Below are 26,462 nucleotides of genomic sequence, written 5' to 3' on the forward strand. Positions count from 1 at the left end.
CATGCCTCTGAGTCTTCCCAATCGAAGCCCATTTAACAAAAACAAAGACAGCAAGGGGTGTACACGAAATAATGGAGAGCTTTGTGCTCATTACAAGTAGTTAAAATAGAACACTGGGACTTGATTACAACAAGTAGTAGCCACAACTTATCATACTGCAGTCTGTATTCTTATGCTTTCTTTTAACAATCCACAAAAAATACGCAAAGTAAGGTCTGCGCAAGGGATCTTGTTGCACTAACTTCACAACAAAAACATAAGCACTTATTGTGGAATCCAAAATCCAGATACTTCCACACCTATTTTATAACTGAGATCTGACTTCACGTGATTTATGTTCCCCAGGGAACATTCACTACATGATGTGAAAGTATGCTCCTTATCTTTAATTTGAAGGAGAGAGTTTTGGGAAAGAAAATTTTGAATTACTTTCTAAGAACTGTAAGTCTGACCCTCATAATATGCCTTCTTTCAATTTGCAAATTCCTACTACTATTCCAGTTGAATTGTGATCTATACAATCACAATACAATAATCAAAAATAACTTAACTTGGACTTGGCTCTTTGTCTAGTGTTCACAGAACTGCATATTCTGATGCAAAGGTAATCAAGAAAAAAGGAAGGAAGACTGGAATTTAAAGACCCATTGATGAACAAAGTCATTGAAGACAGAGCTCAAGCTCAGATTGCAAAGGGGAAATGACTTTGCTGTTTTCACAATAAGAGCCTTGGTATTAGCCTTAAGCAAATTAAGAAAACCATGCAAAACTTCAGTCTGGATGAGATCTGAAGAGCCATCTTCCTGAATGCAGTGTCTTATCACTGTGCCACCTCACTTGATGTATTCAACAACCTGCCACCTAACAGAGAGAAAGAAATTTGGAATAAAAAGAAAATCATTTACAAAAGGTTCCTCATTTGCCACAGTTTACACAAATTATCTGAATATCTAGACGCAAGGTTTGACAAATATTGTTAGCTGTATAAGAATCAGCAGTGTTCATAGTTAATCTGCATGAGTAGTAGTAATACAGATAACGCAACTAAGACATTTACATACATAGGGAACTATTTTCTTTGAATTTTAATTGTTAACCATAGCTATTAATAGGAAATAAGCAGCAGTTTTTTCAAAGTAACAGCTTTCTTTTTAAAATTTTGTTTAAATTTAGCTAGCCTCAGCATGAACAGCACTAAGCAAGTCAGTGATAAAGTAGTGTTAACTTACTGTGCAGGCTAAGTTTCTATAATCTGCTTGTCTTTTGTTAACATATACCTACACATATTCTTCAGATCTGAATGTTCTACTTTTTATGGCGATGCAGATAGCCGTACAGTAGGTGCAACCACAATGGAGGGGTATGTGTTGATCTGTTGAGAGGCCAGACAAACGTGTGGTTTCTAAAGAGGGGCAGCAGCCTTTTCAGTAGTTGCAGGAGCAACAGTCTGGATGACAGACTGACCTGACCTTGAGCAAGAGGAAACTGCAGCCATAATTTTTCCCGAGGACATGCAGCTTTACTGTATGGTTCAATGATGATGGCGTCGTCTTGGGTAAAATATTCTGGAGGTAAAATAGTCCTCCATTCAGATCTCCGTGCGGGGACTACTCACGAGGACGTCGTTATCAGAAGAAACAAAACTGGCATTCTACAGAACAGATCGTGGAATGTCAGATATGTTATTTGAGTGGGTAGGTTAGACAACTGAAACGTTCAGTGGCAGGAGGAACAAGACCTCTGGCTAGGCGAAGACTGGGTTGTAAATACAAAATCAAATAACGGTAATGCAGCAGTAGGTTTAATAATGAATAAAAAATTGGAACACAGATACGAACAGCATAGTGAACGCATTATTGTAGACACGAAGCCCACACCTACCACAGTAGTACAAGTTTATATGCCAACTAGCTCTGCCAATGAAGAGATCGTAGAAACGAATAATGCGATAAAAAAAATAAAAAAATAAAAAATAAAAAAAAAATATATTCAGACAGTTAAGGCAGACGAAAACTTAACAGTCATGGGGGACTGAAATTCGACTGTAGGAAAAGAAAGAGAAGGAAAAGTAGGAGGTGTATATGGATTTGGAATAAAGAATGAAAGAGGAAGCTGCATGGTAGAATTTCGCACGGAGCATAATTCAATCACAGCTAACACTTGGTTTAAGAATCATGAAAGAAGGTTGTATATATATATGGAAGAGGCCTGAAAACACTGGAAGGTTTCATATAGAATACATAATGCTAAGATAGAGATTTAGGAACCTGGTTTTAAATTGTAAGACATTTCCAGGGGCACATGTGGACTCTGACCACAATCTATTGGTTATGAACTATAGATTAAAACTGAAGAAACTGCAAAAAGGTGGAAATTTAATGACATGGGACATAGATAAACTGAAAGAACCGGAGGTTGTAGTGAGCTTCAGAGACAGCATTACGGAACGGTTGACCAAAAACAGAGGAAAGAAATACAGTAGAAGAAGAATGGGTAGCTTTGAGAGATGAAACAGTGAAGGCAGCAGAGGATCAAGTAGGTAAAAAGATGAGGGATAGTAGAAATCCTTGGGTAGCAGAAGAGACACTGATTGTAATTGACGAAAGAAGAAAACATAAATGCAGTAAATGAAGCAGGCGAAATGAAATACAAACGTCTCAAAAATAAGATCGACAGGAAGTGCAAAGTGGCTAAGCATGGACGGCTCGAGAACAAATGTAAGGATGTAGAAGCATATGTCACTAGGGGTAAGATAGATACTGCCTATAGGAAAATTACAGAGCCTTTGGAGAAAACAGAACCACTTGTATGAATATTAAGAGCTCAGATGGAAAACCAGTCCAAAGCAAAGAAGGGAAAGCAGAAAGGTGGAAGGAGTATATAGAAGGGCGATGTTCTGGAGGACAATATTATGGAAATGGAAGAGGATGTAGAGGAAGATGAGAAGGGAGATATAATACTGCAAGATATAATACTGCAAGAAGAATTTGACAAAGCACTGAAAAACTTAAATCGAAACAAGGCCCCGGGGTAGACAACATTCTGTTAGAGCTACTGATAGCCTTAGGAGAGCCAGCCCTGGCAAAACTCTACCATCTGGTGAGCAAGATGTATGAGACAGGCGAAATACCCTCAGACTTGAAGAAGAATAATAATAATTCTGATCCCAAAAAAAGCAGTTGTTGACATGTGTGAAGATTACCGAACTATCAGTTGAAGATGTCATGGTTGCAAAATACTAACACAAATTCTTTACAAATGAATGGAAAAACTGGCAGAAGCTGACCATGGGGAAGATCAGTTTTGATTCCATAGAAATGTTGGAACATGCAAGACAATACTGATGCTATGACTTTGCTTAGAAAATAGGTTAAGGAAAGGCAGACCTATGTTTCTAGCATTTGTAGACTTAGGAAAAGCTTTTGTCAATGTTCACAGGAATACTCTCCCTCAAATTCTGAAGGTGGCAGGTGTAAAATACAGAATGTGAAAGGCTATTTACAACTTGTACAGAAATCAGACTGCAGTTATAAGAGTCGAGGGGCACGAAAGGGAAGCAGTGATTGAGAAGGGAGTGAGACAGGTTTGTGGCCTATTGCCAGTGTTATTCAATCTGTATATTGAGCAAGCAGTAAGACAAACAAAAGAAAGAATTGGAGTAGGAAATAAAATCCATGGAGAAAAAACAAAAACTTCGAGTTTGCTAATGACACTGTACATCTGTCAGAAACAGCAAAGGACGTGGAAGAGCAGTTGAATGGAATGGACATGTCTTGAAAGGATGACATAAGATGAAAATCAACAAAAGCAAAATGAGGATAATGGAAGGTAGTCGAAATTAAATCAGGTGATGCCAAGGGAATTAGATTAGGAAATGAGACACTTAAAGTACTAAATCAGTTTTGCTATTTCGGGAGCAAAATAACTGATGTTGGCCGAAGTAGAGAGGATACGGCTATGGCAAAGAAAGCATTTCTGAAGAAGAGAAACTTGTTATCATCGAGTATAGATTTAAGTGTCAGGAAGTCTTTTCTGAAAGTGTTTGTATAGTGTGTAACCATGTATGGAAGTGAAACATGGACGATAAACAGTGTAGACAAGAAGAGAATAAAAGCTTTCGAAATGTGGTGCTACAGACGAATGCTGAAGATTAGATGGGTAGATCATGTAACTAATGAGGGGGTACTGAATAAAATTGGGGAGAAAAGGAATTTATAGTACATCTTGACTAGAAGAAGGGATCAGTTGGTGGGACACATTCTGAGTCATCAAGGAATCACCAATTTAGTATTGGAAGGAAGTATGGAGGGTAAAAATTGTTGAGGGAGATCAAGAGATGATTACACTAAGCAGATTCAGAATGATATAGGTTGCAGTAGTTATTTGGAGATGAAGAGGCTTGCACAGGATAGAGTAGCATGGAGAGCTGCATCAGATGTACTTCTTTCATAGAACAGTTGACATGAAAAGATTATTTCTCAGTGGAAGTTTTTAGTTTAACATGTTCACCAATATCGAAACCATTGCTTCTTTAAATTGATACTCAGCTCGTATTATCTAAAATGCTGCAACTCAATAAACAAAGAATCGTAGAGCCAATTGCACATGATATAAACATATAACAAGAAAGTGTCAGGAATAAGACAAAAGATGCAGAAGAAAATCACTAGAATAACTGGAAAGGTAAACACAAGACTTTTGAAAAATGATACACGGCACTAAAAACTAACAGGATGAGAACAATATATTATACTCTGTGACCTATTCTCATTTCTCTGTTTACTGGAACCATACACTACTCGAATGTGATTCTCTATAAGTAACAGCTTATCCAAAACATCACGTCAAGTACAAATAAAATAATGATTATGCTTTTGTTAATTTGTCACTGCATATTTTCACATTCATGTAGTAGCAACAGGGCTCACACATATATAAGAACAAAGTTCAAAACTGAAAAAAATAATAATAATTTTTAATTTATCTTGTTTCTTATATCTGTCTTACAATGAAGTTATATTTTCTAAAAAATACCACCTCTCACTCATAAATCTGTTTTTATTTATTTCCTAGAGTTTGCCAACTTCCTTACATGTTTTCATGCATACTCCTCTGCACTGCTGTATTCCTTTTCATGGTGAACAATTCACCTTATTTTCCATCAATACCACTGTTAATCACTAAGCCTTTATTGAAAGATACATTTTTCCTTTTATTGTTTGTTTTACAGGATTAATACGTTTAAGAATTTGTGTCATGATATTGACCAACTGTTCTGATGTTAAACCAGTCTTTTTGGACTTAAATTTCTGTAACAGCTCTGTTGTCGTCATTGGTTTCCTCATCAAATATCGCCTTACTGCATCTTCTGTAATACCAGAATCGTTACTGCCCAAAGACAATGTAGGAACTGAGGCAGACGCAAAATTGTCCAACCGAGCCTTCTTATTCATCATTTGCTCAATAGCTATTGTTGACTTCCGTTTATTGCTCTCTGGTCCTGTCGTATCTTTAGTGGGTGTTACGGACCGTGAACTGGCAGCACTACTTGGCTCCTTTTGAGTTTTGTTAGTGCTATGCTTTTTCTTGTTGTCAGTCTCAGAGTCAGAACTATCGGAACTCATGTCAGATGATGAATCATTAACAATTCCATCATCCTTCTTTTTCTTTTCATGTTTCTTCTTTTTACTTTTCTTTTCCTTGTCTTCTTTAGTACCTCCTGCACCTTCAGCCTTCTGTTTATCTTCTCCTTCACTGTCTTTGCCTTCTTCTTTTTCTTTATCTTCTTCATCTTCATCTTCTTCTCCAGATGAAAGGAGTTTTCTAAGTGCATCTTCTTCAGCCACACCTTTCAGTTCTTTACTTGCTTTTGCTTCATGATCAGAAACACTGTCTGATGAATCTGATATATAATCAACTTCCCTGCCTTCTTCATCACCATCATCACTTTCCTCAAATGCTTCATCTAGAGGATCTTTCTTTTTCTTTTTCTTTGGATCTTCTTTCTTTTTCTTTTTCTCTTTTTCTTCCTCATCTGATTCTTTTTCTTCGCCACTTTCAGACCCTTTCTCATCATCAGACTCTATCCAGTCATCCATTTCTGATATTTTAAGTTCACCTTTCTTTCCCTTTGTTTTAGATTTTGATTTCCCTGCTTCTTCTCCTTCCTCAGTTTCTGCTTCTTCATCTCCTCTCAGACGCTTTCTTAACATCAACGAAAAGTAATTCACTTGTTTGTTACGCCTGCTAAATTCTAGTTCAGCTTCTTCTGCTGACAAGGCCTTGTACCGCTGTGTGGGTTGAAAATTATACCATTCTTGAATTGGGAATGCTTCAATTACACCATCCTGACCATGAGTAAACACATAATACGAAGCATTCTCTGCAACACCACCTTCACGGGTCCCTCTAAACTTTTTGCCAGTTTTACCACCAATCTTCAGAATCCACGGCTGATCTTCAGGACGGTATTTCTTAGTATTTATTCCATATTTTCTCCGCCGAGCTTCTTCTCTCGCATCTCGTCCAAATTCACTGCCAGCACCAAATTTTGGTTGTTCTTCGTCTAGCCCTCTATATTCTTTCATGTTGTTCTCTCTCTCCATTTTGACCTGTGACCATTTTGTGAAATCTACATTCACTGAGGAGTTAAATCTCATCACTTTGAAATTCTTTTTAACATTCTTAGGAACACGTATGGAATATTCTTGAATGGTTGCCCCAGGTGAAGACATCTTTGTTACTTATGCTGTCTTGTTCCTTCTTCTATTTTCAATCTGAAACAGAAAGTAAACAAAATTCAGTCCCTACATGCATTTCACAAAAAAGAAAAACTTAATTCATAAACTGCCTACTGGCTTCTGTCTCGGGTTCTTTGGCCGACGTTCATCTAATGATTTTCCTGACGTTTTGCCAGCACGAGTGGCTGGCATTATCAAAGCTTCACCCTCCATTGCCGGTGGTGAACTGGAGCCGAGCTCGCGGCCGCAGACTATATGTACCTGGTGCGCCAACGTCCGAGGGCTTCTCCGCAGTCATTTCCGGTGCGGTTCTCCTCTTGCTACCTGCGACCGTCGTTCGCTGCAGTACGGGAAGCCAGGATCCGTTTACCTTAAGGCTTTCCTCTTTCTTGTTCAAGGTACATATAGTCTGCAGCCGCGAGCTCGGCTCCAGTTCACCACTGGCAATGGAGGGTGAAGCTTTGACAATGCCAGCCACTCGTGCTGGCGAAACGTCAGAAAAACCATTAGATGAACGTCGAAGAACCCGAGACAAAAGCCAGTAGGCAGTTTGTCAACAAGTGGCCACAAAAGCCTCAACAATTTTGTATTAATTCATAAAGTAATGATTCAAGGGTGAATCAAATGAAAACCTTAAATATTTTTTAAATATTATTTATTGTGCAGAAGTGGTACAAAGCTGTATCACTTTCAGGAGGTTAAACATGCAGCACTACTGACACACATAAATACAAAGAATACACTACCTAGCTTTCGAAACTAATGGTTACTTTCTCAGTGAGGAGAGAGGGATATGTTGGGAAAAGTTGAAAAGGAAGAGCAGATCACTCAGACATGTTCTTTGCCTACCCTCACCCTGAATGCATGTCGGTTTCAGTGACTGCCCACTCTTTCCAGTGTTCCCCAACATATCACTCTCTCCTCCCCAACAAGGGAGCAGCTAGTTCCAAACGACAGGTAGTGTGTCCCTTTAACTTTTATGTGTCTGTCAGAAGTACTATACATTTCACCTCCTACAGGTAACTGTTGGGCAGCAATTCTGTCTCATATTTGTTTTTGTGACTGAATTTTTCTTTGATATGATAATATTTACAACAGCCACTCTAAAGGGAGTGTTGCAATGTTAATATTTCTAGAATTAGATAACAAAGATTTATGGACCGGTACTTTTGAAGCACTTTAACACACTTGTTTTGTGTGAATGATAAATAAGAGTCTGTATATTTTACCAGTATTAGTTTTAGTTACATACTTCAAAATTCACCTTGTGTGTTATCATTCTCAAGTTATTTGACTCTAAAGACACTGTTAACCTAAACAAAACTAATAAAAAATTAAGTTTGAGCTCATAAAATAAATGGGAGGATTTATCCATCAAAATTTTGTGAGAGTTCTCTTCATTTACACAACGTGAACTGATGCATTTATTCCCACAGGTTTTTGTTTTTTCAATATCATGGAATTTAGCATTAACAAAACATTTAAGTGACCAAATGAAACACCATCCATTATGCAGAGATAGGTTTTTAATTTGTGTTATCCACACTGAAAGATGTGCATTCACATAGTCTAATTGATTTGTCTATGTCATTAAATTTTAATTTTGGGCTGAATGGTGAAATGGTTTTAAGATTTCACAACAAATGTCACTGGGTACACTTGCTACTAGTCAATATTCATTACACATTCTGCATTTCTTCAAACTGACACTGAATTCATACATCTGTCTCTGTGATGGTGCAGTGTGTGCATTATGTTCACAGAGACCATTTTTTCCTAGGGGGGAGAGGTGGGATTATGGGAGAGATATCCCCTCACCACTAGGTTTCCCATGCTGCATTGTGTTGGTTATCTGCATATAGGACACCTTCATCATGACAGATACAGAGATTAATGACCACAAGGTGGTTTTAGCTAGATTGTACACAGTAACATGTAAACCCACCAAAAATAAATACAAAATACATCTATATAAATAAGCAGATAGAATTCACTTGACACATTACTACGAGACTGTCTCCACTCCTTACAATCTGACTATGTAAGTGCAGACCAGATGTGGCTTAAATTCAAAGAAATAGTATCAATGACAGCTGAGAGAGATATACCACATACATCAATAAGACATGGTATTGATCACCCATGGTACACTAAACAGATCAGAACACTATTGCATAAGCAACAAAAAAGCATGCCAAATTTACAAGAATGCAAAATCCCCAGGATTGACGAAGTTTTACAGAAGCTCAAAATTTAGTATGAACGTCACTGTGAAATACTTTTAATAGTTCACACAATGAAATTCTGTCTCAAAATATAGGCAGAAAACTTTAAGAGATTCTGGTCATATGTAAAGTGCGCCAGTGGCACAACACAATCAATACCTTCACTGTGCGGTAACGATGGTGATGTTATCGATGACTGTACCACTAAAGTAGAGTCACTGAAAACCTGGTTTTCTGAAATTCCTTCACAAAAGAAGATGATGTAGCTATTCCAGAACGTGAATCACGCACAACTGCCAACATGAGTAACTTGGACGTAGATATTCTCGGTGTTGTGAAACAGCTTAAAACACTTAAGAAAGGCAAGGCTTCTGGTCCTGATTGTATACCAGTTAGGTTCCTTTCAGACTATGCTGATACAATCGCTCCATATTTAACAATCATATACAATGGCTCACTCATAGAAAGATCGGTACCCAAAGACTGGAAAGTTTACAAGTCACATCGATACCCAAGAAACGAAATAGGAGTGACCTGCTGAGCTACAGACCCATATCAGTAACATTCGTATGCAGTAGGGTTTTGCAACATATACTGTATTCGAACATTATGAAGTACTTCGAAGAAAACAATTTACTGACACACGGTCAGCACAGATTCAGACAATATCGTTCTTGTCAAACACAACTAACATATGAGTGCTATTGACACGTGATGTCAAATAGATTCCATATTTTTGGATTTCCAGAAGACTTGTGACAATGTTCCTCACAAGTGACTTCTAATTAAATTACATGGCTATAGAGTATCATCTCAGTTGTGTGACTGGATACATGACTTCCTGTCAAAAAGGTCACAGTTCATAATAACTGATGGAAAGTCAGCGAGTAAAACAGAAGTAATATCAGGTGTTCCCCAAGGAAGTTTACAGGCCCTACATTGCTCCTGATCAACATAAATGATTTAGGGGACAATGTGAGCTGCCATATTAGATTGTTTGCATATAGGCTGTCACTTCTTGTCATGTAAAATCATCCGATGACAAAAATAAATTGCAAAATAATTTAGACAAGATATCTGTATCGTGCAAAAAGTAGGAATTGACTCTAAATCATGAAAAGTGTGAAGTCATCAACATGAGCACTAAAAAGAATCCACTAAATTTCAGTTACATGATAAAGCCTGTAAACTCAACTAAATACTTAGGGATTACAATTATGAATAACAAACTGGAACAATCACATAGATAATGCTGTGAGGAAAGCAAACCAAAGTGTTATTGGCAGAACACTTAGAAAATTTAACAGGTCTACTAAAGACTACCTTACACCACACTTGTACATAACTTTCTAGAGTATTGCTGTGCAGTGTGGGATCTGCATCACGTAGGATTGACAGAGGACATCGGAAAAGTTGAAAGAAGAGCAGCGTGTTACGTATTATCGCGAAATAAGGGAGAGAGTGCCACAGATATGATACAAAAATTGTGGTGGCAGTCATTACAACAGACGCTTTTTTTCATTTCTCATGAAATTTCACTCACTCACCAACTTTCTCCACATAGTGTGAAAATATTTTGTAGGCATCCACCTACATCGGAAGAAATGTTCATGATAATAAAATATGAGAAATCAGAGCTCACACAGAAAGATTTAAGTGTTCATTTTCCCCACACACCATTCAAGAGTGGAACAGTAGAGAAGCAGCTTAAAGGTGGTTCGATAAACCCTCTGCCAGGCACATAATTGTAAATTGCAGAGTAATCATATAGATGTACATGTTCACAGTGATAAATGCAGTCTGTCAGGATCACCAGTTTTTACATTCTTGTAAAGATTTTCATGTTATTATTTTGCAACCATGACTTATTACACTGATACTTCGGTAATATTCACACCTGTCAGCATCTGCTTTCTTTGGAATTGGAATTAATACATTATTCTTGAAGTCTGAGGGTATTCTGGCTGTTTCATACATCTTGCACACCAGATGGAAGAATTTTGTCATGGTTGCCTGTACCAAGGCTATCAGTAGTTCTGACAGTATGTCATTTCTCTGGGGGCCTTGTTTCAACTTAGGTCCTTCAGCACTCTGTCATATTCTTCTCGCAGTATCACATCTCCCATCTCATCTTCATCTACGTCCTTCTACATTTCTGTACTATTTCCTTCAAGTTCATCTCCCTTGTACAGATCCTCTATATACTCCTTCCATCTTCCCGCTTTCCCTTCTTTGCTTCGGATTGGCTTTCTGTCTTAGCTTTTGATATTTGTACAGCTGTTTCCCTTTTCTTCAAAGTCCTCTTTAATTTTCCTGTGGGTGGTATCTATATTTCCCCTAATGCAAATCTTTACATTTGTCCTAAAGCCATTCCTGGTTAGCCATTGTACACTTGTCATCAGTCTCATTTCTTACACGTATGAATTCGCTTTCACCTGCTTCATTTGCTGCATTTTTATATTTCCTCCTTTCATCAGTTAAATACAATATCTTGTATTTTAGGCCAGGATTTCTACTAGGCCTTGTATTTTTAGCTATTTGATTCTCTGCTGCCTCCACTATTTGATCTCTCAAAGCTATCCATTTGTCTTCTTCTTTGTTCCTTACCCCTGTTCTATTCAACCATTGCCTAATGCTTCCTCTGAACCTCTCAATAACCCCTTGTTCTTTCAACATATCCAGGTCCCATCATCTTAATTTTCTACCTTTTTACAGTTTCTTCAGTTTTGGTCTACAGTTCATAACCAATAAATTGAGACCAGAATCCATGTCTGCTCCTGGAAATGACTTACAATTCAAAATCTTAGTCTGAAATGTTTATTATCAATAACATTTTAGTGGTAGTTACCTCCAGTCGGCAGGTGGTGCCAGTGTTCAGAATCTGTCGTTTGTTTTCCCATAAGGATTCTCTTACATTCCACATTGGTGCAACCCCAAGCCCAAGAAAGGTAATCTGAAAGGAGAGGGAAATTTCTTGACACCTATACTGTGAGAGTAATCAACTGAAATCATACCAGCTGAGAACTCACAGAGAGCTTTCAGTCCGAGGCAACAGGGAGGCAATGGGACCTTGAACCTTTCCTGGAAGCATCTCATCTAAGAAGCAGTTCCCAGTATCAAGCTAAGGGGGATTGTCGAGAATAATGTTGTGTTCTATTTGAGAGGAATAACATGTGGAGCACAAGCGGACACCATCAAGATTTCTGCATTACCTTTGCATTTTCTACAGTATGCAAGCCCTGTACAGCACAGATATCATATCAAAGTACTGCCAATAAGACATGCAGCATCTTTACAGCCTGCCTGCAGCTCACCCTTATGGATAACTTACATTGTCTTGCTGACATTGTTTCTCCTGGATTTTATGAGATTCAGTAATCAGGAAAAGAGAAGACCACAATGGAAACATCTGAAAACAATCGTCTTATTTGGTTATCACCAAACATGCTGGAGGGTTTCCTAAAATGCCGATTCATGCAGGACATCAACAGAATGTCAACTCATGAAATGGCAAATGGGTGGTGTGTTCACACAAGGTGGAATGTCAACACACCATCATGCCACACTGCCCAATAAAAATGAGACTATAAGTGACCACCAGTCCTACAAAAATGAGTAAGATTCAAAATTAATGCAATAACAAATAGCACTATAATTTGTCAGTGGATATAGCAAAATTATGAATAGATATTCTTCATAAAGGTAATGTAGCAAATTCCAGAAACAGTGGCAACATTTTCAGGAGTAACTACAATCTACTCGGGGCTGATACACCCTGCTAGATCATCAGCCACGCTGTCTGTCAGTCAGAATTTGGCAAGTAGCTTCCAAAGGGTTTTCACATCTGGACCTTTTGGAACATTAAATCGTGTCTGAAAACTGTGCTTTGTTGCTGTAGGACTGTGTTCTAACCTGTGGTATTCCAATATTTCAGAAAAAAACACGTTGTTCAATGGAATAAGTGATTTCAACTTCTTCCTTCAGTATGCTAAATTCCTTTCAAGTTTCAACAGTGGAAGTGATTGCTCTGAGCTGCATCACATTTTTACAGATACTATGCATTGTGATTACAGTGCCAACTGTTAGCAGCTTCTTAAACTATTTAAAAACTTCTATATAAAATTCTTGGAGCTTTCACAATAAACATAACTGCATCACCCTCATCTACTGATTTTAGTTAACAAGATATTTAATTTTGAAATCTTGAACTCCTTTGCTGGACACCCTGCATATTGTGCTCACCATACAGATGAGGCACTGTGTGGCTGGCAGGCATGTTGCATGTTTAAAAAACATTTAAAAGTAGTCTATGCCATCAGACAAAGTCCTTCACATTATGAAAAACATGTACATATTCATGCACGCACAACTCAACACACACATTTCCACTGTCATCTCCAAGCACTGAAGCTAAACTGCAGTCAGGCCGCATAAGCCAAAGTCCATAACAATACAATAGTACATCGGGAACACAACACTGGTCAAGGAATATAATTAGAAAAGCTCAGAATACTTGACAGCAACACAACATGCTCTCTATTGTGTGGGAGGTCTATTTTCAGTTAATTCCGTCCCTGAAGAAGAGCAATGCAGCAGTCTGAAAGACTCCTTGGTGGCCTCCAGCACATCTCTCCATTGATTTTCACACATGATCTCTGAGATTCAGATCTGGATATCTCGGATATTGACATATTCACCTGTGAGAAATTCAGCCACCAGTTAGGTTTAATGAATAGGGAGTCTGCATCAACTGCACAAGAGAACAGACCACTGTAGTTGAAGTATCTCTGGGCATTAACATTACTCCCCCAACTACTAAGATGTGAAGCTTCATAATATGCCTTCATACATCACAGCCCCATTCCCACTAAACTAGTTTCTTTCCACTATACCTATGTTATTATACTGAATACCATTTCCCCACGAGACACATGTTTGATACAAAGTGTTCTGTAAACCACAATGAGAAAAATCATTCATGGTTAAACCTCACTGCTGGTGACTCCACAATAAAAATGCCTGCATCTGCCTTGCCTTAACCACAATATACATTGTAAGATGTCTGCCATGAAGACCAGTCTCTCTAAGGTAAATACTATTTGGAAAACTATTAAACAAGAAAGAAACAAAACCAGTCATTCACATGAAACTGAGTTCTCCGGAAAATAAATCCAGCATAAATGGCGATACTTTCAAGTCAATGGCCACCAAATTCAATGATCACTTACTCACAGCAACTGCGAACACTATACCCATTGATAAACAATCAAACACAGGAGTGTTACATTTACTCATGCAGATGCTGCATGCATCACCAACAGACATTAGTTTCAAGTACAACACCTAAGGAGATTATACAATTCAACCACGTCACTAAAAAGTAATAATTCTGCTTGCTATGATAGTGTTTCTACCAAAATATTAAAATCTTACATTATAATCAATCAATGACTCTGGAGGCATTTCCTGACTCTTTCAAATATGCTGTAGCAACAGCTATCTACAAATTTGGAGGCAGACAAGCCGCCTCTAATTATATGCCTTTGTCATTTCTTCCAGTCACTCCAAAAGTGTTTGACAAAGTGGCCTCTAATAGAATACAGACTCATTTAAATGAGCGGAACTTGTTAACCACCTCTAATTTCAATATAAAATTTTCCACACCAAAATCAATAGAAGAACTCACAAAAGAAGAGCCATCACAGATAAATATAAAATATAACCCTGCTGGTCTGTTCTTTAACCTTGCAAAGCCTTTGATTGTGTGGATCACAGGATTGTACTTACCAAATTAAAGTGTTATAGCATTAATGGAATCCCTCTTGTAGCAACAGAACCTTACTTCCATAACAGAAAGCAGAGGGACTCATTAACAGACTAAGTCTTGTTTATCAGGTTATCTTCCATTCAGAAGGCTGTTGCACTCAGCGACTGTTATATTGACTTGTAAATAATAGATTTCAGCCATCAGTCGTCCGTTTTAAATTTCATTGGCAGATCTAGATTTCAGCTAGAAACTAGCCATTCTCAACGCACTATCATTTTTGATCAATGCATGCCTGTTGGTCGGGCTTCATCCACTGTGGATGAAACCCGACCAACAGGCATTACATGCATTGATCAAAAATAATAGTGCATTGAGAATGGCTAGTTTCTAGCTGAAATCTAGATCTGCCAATGAAATTTAAAACGGACAACTGATAGCTGAAATCTATTATTTACAAATCTTATTTACATTTCGTCGTCCAATGTAAATATAAATAGGGTGAAAATGGGACTGTGACAAAAATGACTACAACAGTAGACATTGCTTCTCATTGTCTTGATTCTAAACCCTGCATGGGAACCACGAGGTGTATGAGTGCAAGTAAATGAATTAATAATCTATGAGAAGAAATAGATGTGTGTGTGTCACATACAGGAGTTTGGGTCAGTCAAGGGAGTGCGCCCGATCAGCCTAAGAGCTAAGGTGACTGCTCGTGATAAGCACAAAATCCGTGTTTGAATCCCAGTCTGGCACAAATTTTCACGTGCCACTTTGTGTAATACATCAGTACCTTTACAGTTACACTGAATTTCTGGAATAAATTTCATGACTAGCTCAGGTATTAAAATAGCATCAGAAAGGGGGAGCATCCATGTGGAGTGCCATGAGGATTGGTATGGGCCCAGTCTTGCTTTTAACCTACAGAGACAATCTTCCAATATCTTTAAAGGGCAGATCAAAAACTATAACACTTGCTGATGACACAAGCAAGTGTCCAAATCCAACCCTAGCAGAGACAGATCAAATGACAGTTGAACAGCCCTAAATGTGGTTCCACAACACAGGAATAACCTTTAATTTTAGCAGAGAGTAGACATAAATGGTCATACAATGAATGAAACATAGTGAGCAAAATTGATTCAGCTCTAGTTGGATAACAAGTTAAAAAGGAGGTTGAACTGGAACAATGTGATATTCCAATACACCTAGAAATTACACTCGACAGATCTCTCACATTCAAGAATCATTTAACGAACACCAAGTTGACAATTTCCACCAGAAATAATTGCCTTAGATAACTGGATGGTTCACAGTGGGGTAGTCAACCCAAAACAATTTGTACTTTTGCACTGACATTATTTATTCTGCTGCCGAATACACTTCTTTTGTTTAGTACAACTCAGGTCACATCAAACATGTGGATGTACCCCTCAATGGCAAAGGCAGACTTATAAAAGTCTGTTTAAAATCTACACCACATGACTAACACTTGGCAAGCTCCAGCTTATGTTCAAAGAGAAATAATTTCAAACAAGGTATGACAGAAAATAGAGCAGGATATAACTTATCCATTAATTGGACATGAAAGGTATGTGCTCAGACTGAAATCCAGGAGGAGCTTCTCAGAACATCACACATATTCACAACCACCGATGAATTAACCAGGTTACAAATGTGGAAAGAAATGGACCCCATTCTCCTTCAATAGAAAGGAGTATATGAAATTCCAACCTCTAGTTATTACAAGGGATAACATACACCGAAGTCCTTGAACAGATTGAGATCTGAAGCGAGTAGACCCAAGGTTAATATGGCAAGATAGGACTACGACAAAGACGACAGTGTCTAGTGCAGCTGTGGAGAAAATCACACAGTTAATCGTATCTGTTTCAGTGTTGTCTGTGTCCAACTACTTCATTTGCAGCTGTGGAAGAATGCGCTAGAAGTAGCCAAGCTTTGGTCAAATTTTATACACTGTAATGTTCATTAATTATGTAAATCTGTCTCTTTCTGGCATCATGACGATGAAAATAATAATTATAATAATAATAATAATAATACCTAATCAAGAACCTCAGTTAAGCAAGTTATGCCCATAGAAGCATCTCTTGTTGTCATCTTAAGACAAGAGTGTTCATTTTCTTTGCATATTTTCACCCTTATCGGATTATGGAGTTATCTTCTGGGTAATGCTCTTAAAATAAATAAAGTGTTTATTCAGCAGAAGTAAGCAATAAGAATATTATTTAAAGTTTATAAGCATACATCTTTCAGAACCCTTTTTAAGGATCTTTGAATTGTTACATTCACTCCCCAACAAATTTACCCCTTAATGACTTTTGTTGCTGATAATAAAGATCTATTTCAACTGAACTGTGACATACACTCTTCCTTTGAAAAATACCACTGTAATCAAGTAAATACTAAGCTACTAATATCAGTTAAACAGCACCTGTCTAGTAAAATTGAAGAGACAGCAGTTTTTTTGAAAATAGTAACTTTATTACTAATTTGCTCTACTAAATTTAGATGACACAAGCAGAGATAGCACTAAACATTATAGTGATATTTCACTGTTAATCCCTGCTACTATATAAAGACAAGTCATCATTTGATGTTGTTACCAAAAATGTTGATAGGTTCTTGACTAACTAACTTTTTCGATGTGTGTTTGAAAAGTCCATGCAAAAAGAAAAACTACTTATGTGTTTGGGATAAACCTTTTTTCTTTTTCGACATAGTCTCCTTTTAGACTTATACACTTCATCCAACGCTGTTCTAATCTGTTGATCCCTTCCGAATAATAGGAATTGTCCAAGTCTGCAAAATAGTTATTAGTTGCTGCAATCACCTCCTCGTTTGAATAAAATCTTTGTCCCGCCAGTCATTTCTTCAAATTGGGGAACAAATAGTAGTCCAAGGGAGCCAAGTCTGGAGAATAGGGGGGATGTGAAACGAGTTGGAATTCTATTTCCAATAATTTTGCAACCACAACTGCTGAGGTGTGTACAGGTGCATTGTCGTGATGGGAAAGGACTTTTTTGTGGTCCAATTGTGGGCGTTTTTCTTGCAGCTCGGTTTTCAAACGGTCCAATAAAGATGAATAATATGCACCTGTAATAGTTTTACCCTTTTCCAGATAGTCAATGAGAATTATCCCTTGCGAATCCCAAAAGACAGTCGCCATAACCTTTCCGGCCGAAGGAATGGTCTTCGCCTTTTTTGGTACAGATTCTCCTTTGGTAACCTATTGTTTGGATTGTTGTATCCATGTTTCATCCACAGTGACAAAACAACGCTTAAAGTCCTGCGGATTCTTCCTGAACCGCTGCAGATCATCCTTGCAACACTTCACACGATTCCGTTTTTGGTCAAGTGTGAGCAATCGCGGAACCCACCTTGCAGATAGCTTTCTCATGTCCAAATGTTTATGCAAAATATTATGTACCTGTTCATTTGAGATTCACACCGCACTAGCAATCTCATGCACCTTAACTTTTCTGTCATCCATCACCAGAACATTCAGCATCACTGGTGCCCATATGGCCACTCCAAAAATTTTGAAACCACTTATAAACTGTTCTAATCAAAGGTGCAGAGTCACCGTAATGTTTAGCAAGCTTCTCTTTAGTCTCCTGAGGCGTTTTTCCTTTCATAAAGTAATGTTTAATCACCACACAAAATTCTTTTTCGTTCATTTTTTGACAATCACTCGACTTCCTTGATTCACAAGAATGCCAAACACAAAGAAGCAGACCAATATGGCTGAAGCTTGGTGTGTGTTCTTTCCAAAGTTGTTACTAACTATACATGACCTCGATACGCGCCGATGGTGCCATCTCTAGGGCTTTGCACCGACTTTTCAAACGCCCCTCGTTGACAAATATAGGCCATATTTTTCAAAGAAAATGTACAGGTTTTCTTTTAAACCCAATTGCCAGAAAGAAAATGTTGTACTATGCTGTTTCATTTTCTTTCTTGTAGTCAATTTTAACAATGATAGCAGGGGATTATGATCAGAATACAACTACAGAATCTGAATTGTCCAAAATTTTGTGATTCTACCCATTCGCAGATTAAAACTGAGAAATGCTATCCTCATAGATCCAACATCTGGAGAAATCTCTCTCAGACACTGTACACAAATGATCCCAACCAATTACCCATTCATGTTAAGCAACTTCAATTCTCAATCAAAGTTTCATTCACAATAACAAGCAACACGGCTCAAGGTCAGAGAGAGGGGAGGAGGTGGAGGATATGGACAGAGATGCAGAGGAAGGGATGGACAGAAATGGGGAGCAGAAGATGGAAAAGGGGGGAAGAGGAGATGGACAGAGAGAGGTGGAATCGAGGTGATGCGCCTGCGCGCACCTACACACACATACACTGGGGGGGGGGGGGGGGGGGGGGGAGCGAGATTGGGGGGGGGGGGGGTTGAGAAGAGGGACAAAGAGAGTAGAGATTAGGAGATGGATAGACATATTTAGTAATTGTGAAACACTGGCAGGTTTACTAATATGATGTACAGATTTACATGAAAGTTTGCTGGGTATGGTACTGTCTCATACCAGGTGTAAGCTAATGAAACTGATAGCACTGTGTTTGATCCAGCTATGCTGATGATGCCACACTTGGAAGGGAGGCAGGTGAACTTGTGATGCACCGTCAGTATGTGTTGGACCATGCTACTGTTGGACATTTTAATGAAGAAGGGTTTGCTTGTGCATTCTGACAATAAGTGACTAATTCTGAGCAACAGTCTGCGATAAGATTTTCTTCGGATTCCAATTCAGTGCAACAGAAATGTCTGCAAAGCTTTGGCTGGTCTATAGATAGTGTGTTTTGTCAAGCTCCCAGGTGTTTCACCAGTGTAAGACATTTGCAGAAGGCAGACAGTCAATTTGAGATGAACCTAACAGTGGAAGGCCTTTGGTTTCAAGAACTGGTGCAAATGTTGACCATGACCTTGTGCATGCAGATCATTAACTGACAATGGAACGATTGGGGCAAAGTTGAGTTTGAGTCACACCACCATTCATCGGATGCTGACCAATGAATACTGGTATGGGATAAGAAAAATCTGCTCAAAATTGGTTCTCAGAAACCTCATGCACAGTCAACAGAACATGAGGGGGGGGGGGGGGGGGGAGGGGGGGGGACAGATGCATTAACTTTTTGAAATCAACTGAAAATGATCCCCATTTTCTGAAACATGCCATTACAGGTGACATGACTAGAATGTTTGAGTGTGACCTAGTACCAAGCACCACAGAATGGAATGGCACACTCCAAGCCACCCAAGACAAAAAAAGCAACACTCAGCAAGTTAAAGATCAACTGCATGCTGATAGGCTTTTTTAATTGTTTTAAAGAGTTTGTGCATCAAGACCAAGAGGTTCATCAGCACTTATAGAGAGGTTCTTGAAGGACTAAACAAAAGAGTCATGTGTGTGAGAATAAACATAAAAAACAATTGGGTTTTGTATCACAACACAGTGCCTTCTAACTCAGCAGTTTCAGTAAACCATTATTTGGACTGTAAGAACATTCCTGTGGCCTTTCATCCTCCCTATTCACGCGACTTGAGTCCTTAATATTTTCCTCTTTCCAAGACTGAAAATGCATATCAAGGGACATGGTTTTGGGGCCCTGGACAACATTCAAATGTCTGTAACCAACCAACTGAAGGTTATTCCGTTATCAGAGTTCCAGCACTGGTTTGAGGAGTCGGAGAATGATCTACGGTGCTGTGTGGCTTTCTAATGCAAGTACTTTGATGGGGACAATGTCCTCTTGTGATGTTATTGGAACAAAAGAGGTGAAAAAAAAAAATCAGCCTCATTACTTTATTTACATACTTTGTATTGTAAATAACTATCACTGATGAAACCAATGTTTGGGCTAAAGTTACAGTGTCCTTGTGACCGAAACGATGAACACCTTTGCCAAGTTGGTGTCTGACCTGTCTTCTATAGCACCTGAACGATCCAGATTGTGCTGGACTCCACACTGCAGATGTGTAGGTGGGGGGCCATGAGTGTGAACAATTCTACATTGGTGAAACCATCAGGCCAGTAGTCATATGCATACAAGAGCACAAGTGCAACATTTCACTTGGGCAGCACAACAAATCTGCAGTGACCTAACACAAAAAAGACTGTGGCAAGAAAATAAAATTCAATTGTGTATTTGTCAAGCAGCCAGGGGTGGTGAAATATAAGAGCAGAGGGAAAACTGAAATATTAAAACACGGACAACATGAATAGAGAATTTGGCAGAGCTCTAAAAGACCTAAGACAAAACAAGTCTCCTGGAGTAAATGACATTCTGCCAGAATTACTGAGATCACTGGGAGAGTCAGCCTGAAGTACCCTCAGACTTCAAAAAGAACAACATAATTCTTATTCCAAAGAGATGATAGGTGCGAATATTAACAAACCATCAGTTGAATCTGTCACAGTTGCAGGATACGGACATGAATTATTTACAACAGAATGGAAAGATTTGTAGAAGTAAACCTCAAGGAAGATATGTTCGATTCTGGAGAACACACAAGGCCATACTGATCCTTTAATTTATCTTTGAACATAGACTGGAGAAAGGCAAAGCTATATTTATAGCATTTGTAGATTTCGAGTAGGCTTTTGACAGTGTCGACTCAAATATATTATTTGAAATTCTGAAGGTGGCAGGGATAAAATATAGGGAGCGAAAAGTTATCTACAACTTGTACAGAAACCACACTGCAATTATGACTTGAAGGATTTGAAAGGGAAGCAGTAGATTAGGATGGAGTGAGACAAGGTCATAGCCTCTACCCAATGTTATTCAATCTATACACTGATGAAGATGATTTTGATTTTGGGTGTGCAGGGTTCTCAACATTATGGTTACCACTGTCCCTTCCAGGCCTTCCACATCTCTCTTCCTATACCCACACTACCTGACACAATCTCCATCAAAACCTAGTCCACCTGCCAAACTGCAGTACTGGTAGTGTACATCCAATTGGCATCATGTAGGGGCACAGATGTATGTATGTATGCATGCATGCTTGTGTGTGTGTATGTTTTCAGTGGTAGTTAACTCTAGCTTGAAAAAAGGTTTACTCCGAAAGCTTGCACAATTTCTTTCTTTTTGTGTACATATCAATGACTCAGAACACTTCTGCTTTTCACTGGGTGGTCTCCTCTAATCCAAAAGTATTTACATCCTCCCCCCAATGAACCATGGACCTAGCCGTTGGTGGGGAGGCTTGCATGCCTCAGCGATACAGATGGAGGTACCATAGGTGCAAACCACATCGGAGAGGTATCTGTTGAGAGGCCAGACAAACATGTTGCTCCTGAAGAGGGGCAGCAGCCTTTTCAGTAGTTGCAGGGGCAACAGTCTGGATGATTGACTGATCTGGCCTTGTAACACTAATCAAAACGGCCTTGCTGTGTTGGTACTGCAAATGGCTGAAAGCAAGGGGAAACTACAGCCATAATTTTTCCTGAGGGCATGCAGCTTTACTGTATGGTTAAATGATGATGGCATCCTCTTGGGTAAAATAGTCCCCCATTCGGATCTCCGGGCGGGGACTACTCAAGAGGATGTCGTTATCAGGAGAAAGAAAACTGGCGTTCTACGGATCAGAGCGTGGAATGTCAGATCCCTTAATCGGGCAGGCAGGTTAGAAAATTTAAAAAGGGAAAAGGATAGGTTAAAGTTAGATATAGTGGGAATTAGTGAAGTTCAGTGGAAGGAGGAACAAGACGTTTGGAAAGGTGAATACCGGGTTATAAATACAAAATCAAATTGGGGTAACGCAGGAGTAGGTTATATTAATAGAGGGAAACATTCCACGTGGGAAAAATATATCTAAAAACAAAGATGATGTGACTTACCAAACGAAAGCGCTGGCACGTCGATAGACACAAAACAAACACAAACATACACACAAAATTCAAGCTTTCGCAACAAACTGTTGCCTCATCAGGAAAGAGGGAAGGAGAGGGAAAGACGAAAGGATGTGGGTTTTAAGGGAGAGGGTAAGGAGTCATTCCAATCCCCGGAGCGGAAAGACTTACCTTGCGGTGGGGGGGGGGGGGGGGGGGGGGGGAAAGGACGGGTATACACTCGCACACACACATATCCATCCACACATATACAGACACAAGCAGACATATTTAAATATTTGAACATTGTTGATTACGAAAATCAGTTTCAACTGAACTGTGACATCTCACAATATAGGACACAGCAATAATTGTCATGTCGACTTTGCCTACTTTTCAAGTGTTTAGGATGGTGTTACATACTCTTGTAGTAAGATATTCCACAAGCTCCTGTCTACTATCCTGTCTTCCCCTAAGCAAGAAATGTGGATTCCAAACGAACTCTAAAGAAAATTAAAATAATACCTCATTAGCTACATTTTCAAGAAAAGAACTCTTAGTGTATTCATCTCTTGGTCTCCCTCTGCAATTTTTACCCTCCATGCTGCCCTCCAATACTAAATTGGTGATCGCTTGATGCCTCAGAATATGCCCTACCAACCAATCCCTTCTTCTTGTCAAGTTGTGCCACAAATTTCTCTTCTCTCCAATTCTATTCAATACCTCCTCATTAGTTATGTGATCTACCCATATAATGTTCAGCATTCTTCTGTAGCACCACATTTCAAAAGCTTCTATTCTCTTCTTGTCCAAACTATTTGTCATCCGTGTTTCACTTCCATACATGGCCACACTCCATACAAATACTTTCAGAAATGACTTACTGACACTTAAATCTATACTCGACTCAACAAATTTTTCTTCTTCAGAAACGCTTTGCTTGCCATTGCCAGTCTACATTTTATATCCTCTCTACTTGAACGATCATTAGCTATTTTGCTCCCGAAATAGCAAAACTCCATTACTACTTTAAGTGTCTCATTTCCTAATCTAATTCCCTCAGCATCGCCCGATTTCATTCGACTACATTCCATTATTCTCGTTTTGCTTTTGTTGATATTCATCTTATATCTTCCTTTCAAGACCTTGTCCATTCCATTCAGCTGCTCTTCCAGGTCCTTTGCTGTCTCTGACAGAATTACAATGTCATCTGCGAACCTCAAAGTTTTTATTTCTTCTCCATGGATTTTAATTTCTACTCCAAATTTTTTTTTTTTTTTTTTTTGTTACCTTTACTGCTTTGTTGAATAACATCAGGGAGAGGCTACAACCCCGTCTCACTCCCTTTCCAACCACTGCTTCCCTTTCATGTCCCTCGATTCTCATAACTGCCATCTGGTTTCTGTACAAATTGTAAATACCCCTTCGCTCCCTGTATTTTACCCCTGCCACCTTCAGAATTTGAAAGAGAGTATTCCAGTCAACATTGTCAAAAGCTTTCTGCAAATGCTAGAAACATACATTTGCCTTTCCTTCATCTATTTTCTAAGATAAGTTGTAGGGTCAGTATTGCCTCACGTGTTCCAACATTTCTACGGAATCCAAACTGATCTTCCCCGAGGACGGCTACTAGCAGTTTTTCCATTAGTATGTAAAGAATTCGTGTTAGTATTTTGCAGCAGTGGCTTATTAAACTGATAGTTCAGTAATTTTCACATCTGTCAACACCTGCTTTCTTGGGGATTGGAATTATTATATTCTTCTTGAAGTCTGAGGGTATTTTGCCAGTCTCATACATCTTGCTCACCAGATGGTTGAGTTTGTCAGGACTGGCTCTCCCAAGGCTGTCAGTAGTTCTAATGGACTGTTGTCTACTCCAGGGGCCTTGTTTCGACTTAGGTCTTTCAGTGCTCTTTCAAACTCTTCACGCAGAATATCATCTCCCATTTCATCTTCATCTACATTCTCTTCTATTTCTATAATATTGTCCTTAAGAACATCGTCCTTCCCCCTTTCTGCTTTCCCTTCTTTGCTTAGAACTGGGTTTCCATCTGAGCTCTTGATATTCATGCAAGTGGTTCTCTTTTCTCCAAAGATCTCTCTAATTTTCCTGTAGGCAGTAGCTCTTACCCCTAGTGAGATGAGCCTCTACATCCTTACATTTGTCCGCTAGCCATCCCTGCTTATTAAGCTAGTAATGGCACATCAACAACAGCTATAGGCTATTGGTAGTACAACTAAGGGTGCAGAAGCTTTTAGCAGCATTCAAAATGTCAAATGCGCAGGCTTAATTTAGTTGTTGCTGACTAAACCACTGTATTAATTCAATCAGTGATGAAGATGAGTTTCCTGCTCCTTCGGGGGTAGAGAAAATGGAAAATATGTTGGCTCATGAAGAGGCCAAACCACTCGAGCATGACAAACTGACCCGCAATTTACACCAGATTGACTATATATGCCAAACAGGGGGAAGGATTCATAAACATACCATGATTAATGATACACAATCTAAGCTGCACCAAGAATTACAAAAGCTAAACTATACAAAAGAAGTAAGTATAAATCACGATGACATATCTGGCGTTCTACTGTTCCCCGTACATACCACTATCTCGAGATTTGCACACATTGTAACATTCTTAGCTGTATTCCTGTATTCTTTTCTGTTTCTTACCTCACGATTCCTATTTAGTAAGAGCAAGTTGTGTAATATTTCACACTACACATGCATCCAAATACAGTTGGACCACAACACAAAGTAATAACTCTAAACACTCATGTCCTCTCCTTGACAGACAACACTTAAAGTGCACTAGTATTTGATAGTTGATGTTTCACGACACTCGTAAACATCTGATTTGGTTGACTTTACATATTTTCGTCACAGACTTTAACAGTTTAACACATCCGCACATCGCTATCGCCTATGTCTTAGACATGTAGTCGATACAGGAAGGTTCACACGATTTGAACGACATGGTATCGGATATCGATGGTAACTAATATAGTCGATATTTGAAAGCGACCACAATTTAGGTATCTATTCATCCACAGATTAATTTAAGGCCCGCCCACAACCAACGATCCGTTTGCGCAAATGTCCTCGCACATCACATACGCGCAGATACATAGTTGCGCGTGAACAGAAAATTTGCGCAGATTTGAGTGGTGCACAAATCTGGAATTTGGAGGTTTGAGCGAAACTGTCCAAATCACATTTACGATGACAAGTCGGGTCGTGGAGACAGGAGAGCGCCACAAATGTAGCGCGTGAAACATGTTTCAGATAGCTGTTTGTTCAGTCCCGTGTTTCTCGGCTGTATGTGCATAATGAATTTTAAAATGGTAGCTACACATCACTGGCCTCGAGAACTCATTGACGAATGTGTCGAAATGTGTAAGAGCCATACGTGTTAATAGAAAATTATGAGCAAAGACTAGAGCGATAGATAAGGAGGTAGCTGCTTATAATTTTTAATAGAGACTTTATGAATAGTTGAACTTACAGCAAACAGGTAAATAGTAAAAAAAATTACATTTACGATGACAAGTCGGATCGTGGAGACAGGAGAGCGCCACAAATGCAGCGCGTGAAACATGTTTCAGATAGCTGTTTGTTCAGTCACGTGTTTCTCGGCTGTATGTTCATAATGAATTTTAAAATGGCAGCTACACATCACTGGCCTCGAGAACTCATTGCCGAATGTGGACTGTTTACCGGAAAGAGCTAAGCAAAGCAACGGAATCTATTCGATATGGAGCAGGGAGACTGCTAGCATAATTCACTCAGTACTATCCTATGAGACAATCTTATGAGACAGCGTAGCAAAACAATAAAAGCAGGTCC

General features: G+C 38.9%; 1 protein-coding gene across 2 annotated transcripts; it reads right to left on the reverse strand.

Annotated features, from left to right (window-relative positions):
• Positions 1-4,954: 4,954 nt before the first annotated feature.
• LOC124798072 (general transcription factor IIF subunit 1) lies at positions 4,955-25,578 on the reverse strand. 2 transcript variants are annotated; one of them, XM_047261311.1, is made up of 3 exons: positions 25,290-25,578; positions 11,814-11,918; positions 4,955-6,776 (listed from the first exon to the last, which is right to left on the reverse strand). In XM_047261311.1, the coding sequence occupies exon 3, from the start codon at positions 6,732-6,734 to the stop codon at positions 5,181-5,183; it is 1,554 nt and encodes a 517-aa protein (XP_047117267.1). In that variant the 5' UTR covers positions 6,735-6,776; positions 11,814-11,918; positions 25,290-25,578; the 3' UTR covers positions 4,955-5,180. The 2 variants fall into 2 exon arrangements, with proteins under 2 accessions (XP_047117267.1, XP_047117266.1); XM_047261310.1 differs by lacking the exon at positions 11,814-11,918.
• Between the last annotated feature and the right edge of the window lie 884 nt (positions 25,579-26,462).

The sequence above is a fragment of the Schistocerca piceifrons genome, chromosome 5 (assembly GCF_021461385.2).
Source record: "Schistocerca piceifrons isolate TAMUIC-IGC-003096 chromosome 5, iqSchPice1.1, whole genome shotgun sequence".
Classification (NCBI taxonomy): Eukaryota; Metazoa; Arthropoda; class Insecta; order Orthoptera; family Acrididae; genus Schistocerca; species Schistocerca piceifrons.

Excerpts from the sequence above, each read along its gene's own strand:
- LOC124798072 (XM_047261310.1), bottom strand. The coding sequence starts at position 6,734 with ATGTCTTCACCTGGGGCAACCATTCAAGAATATTCCATACGTGTTCCT.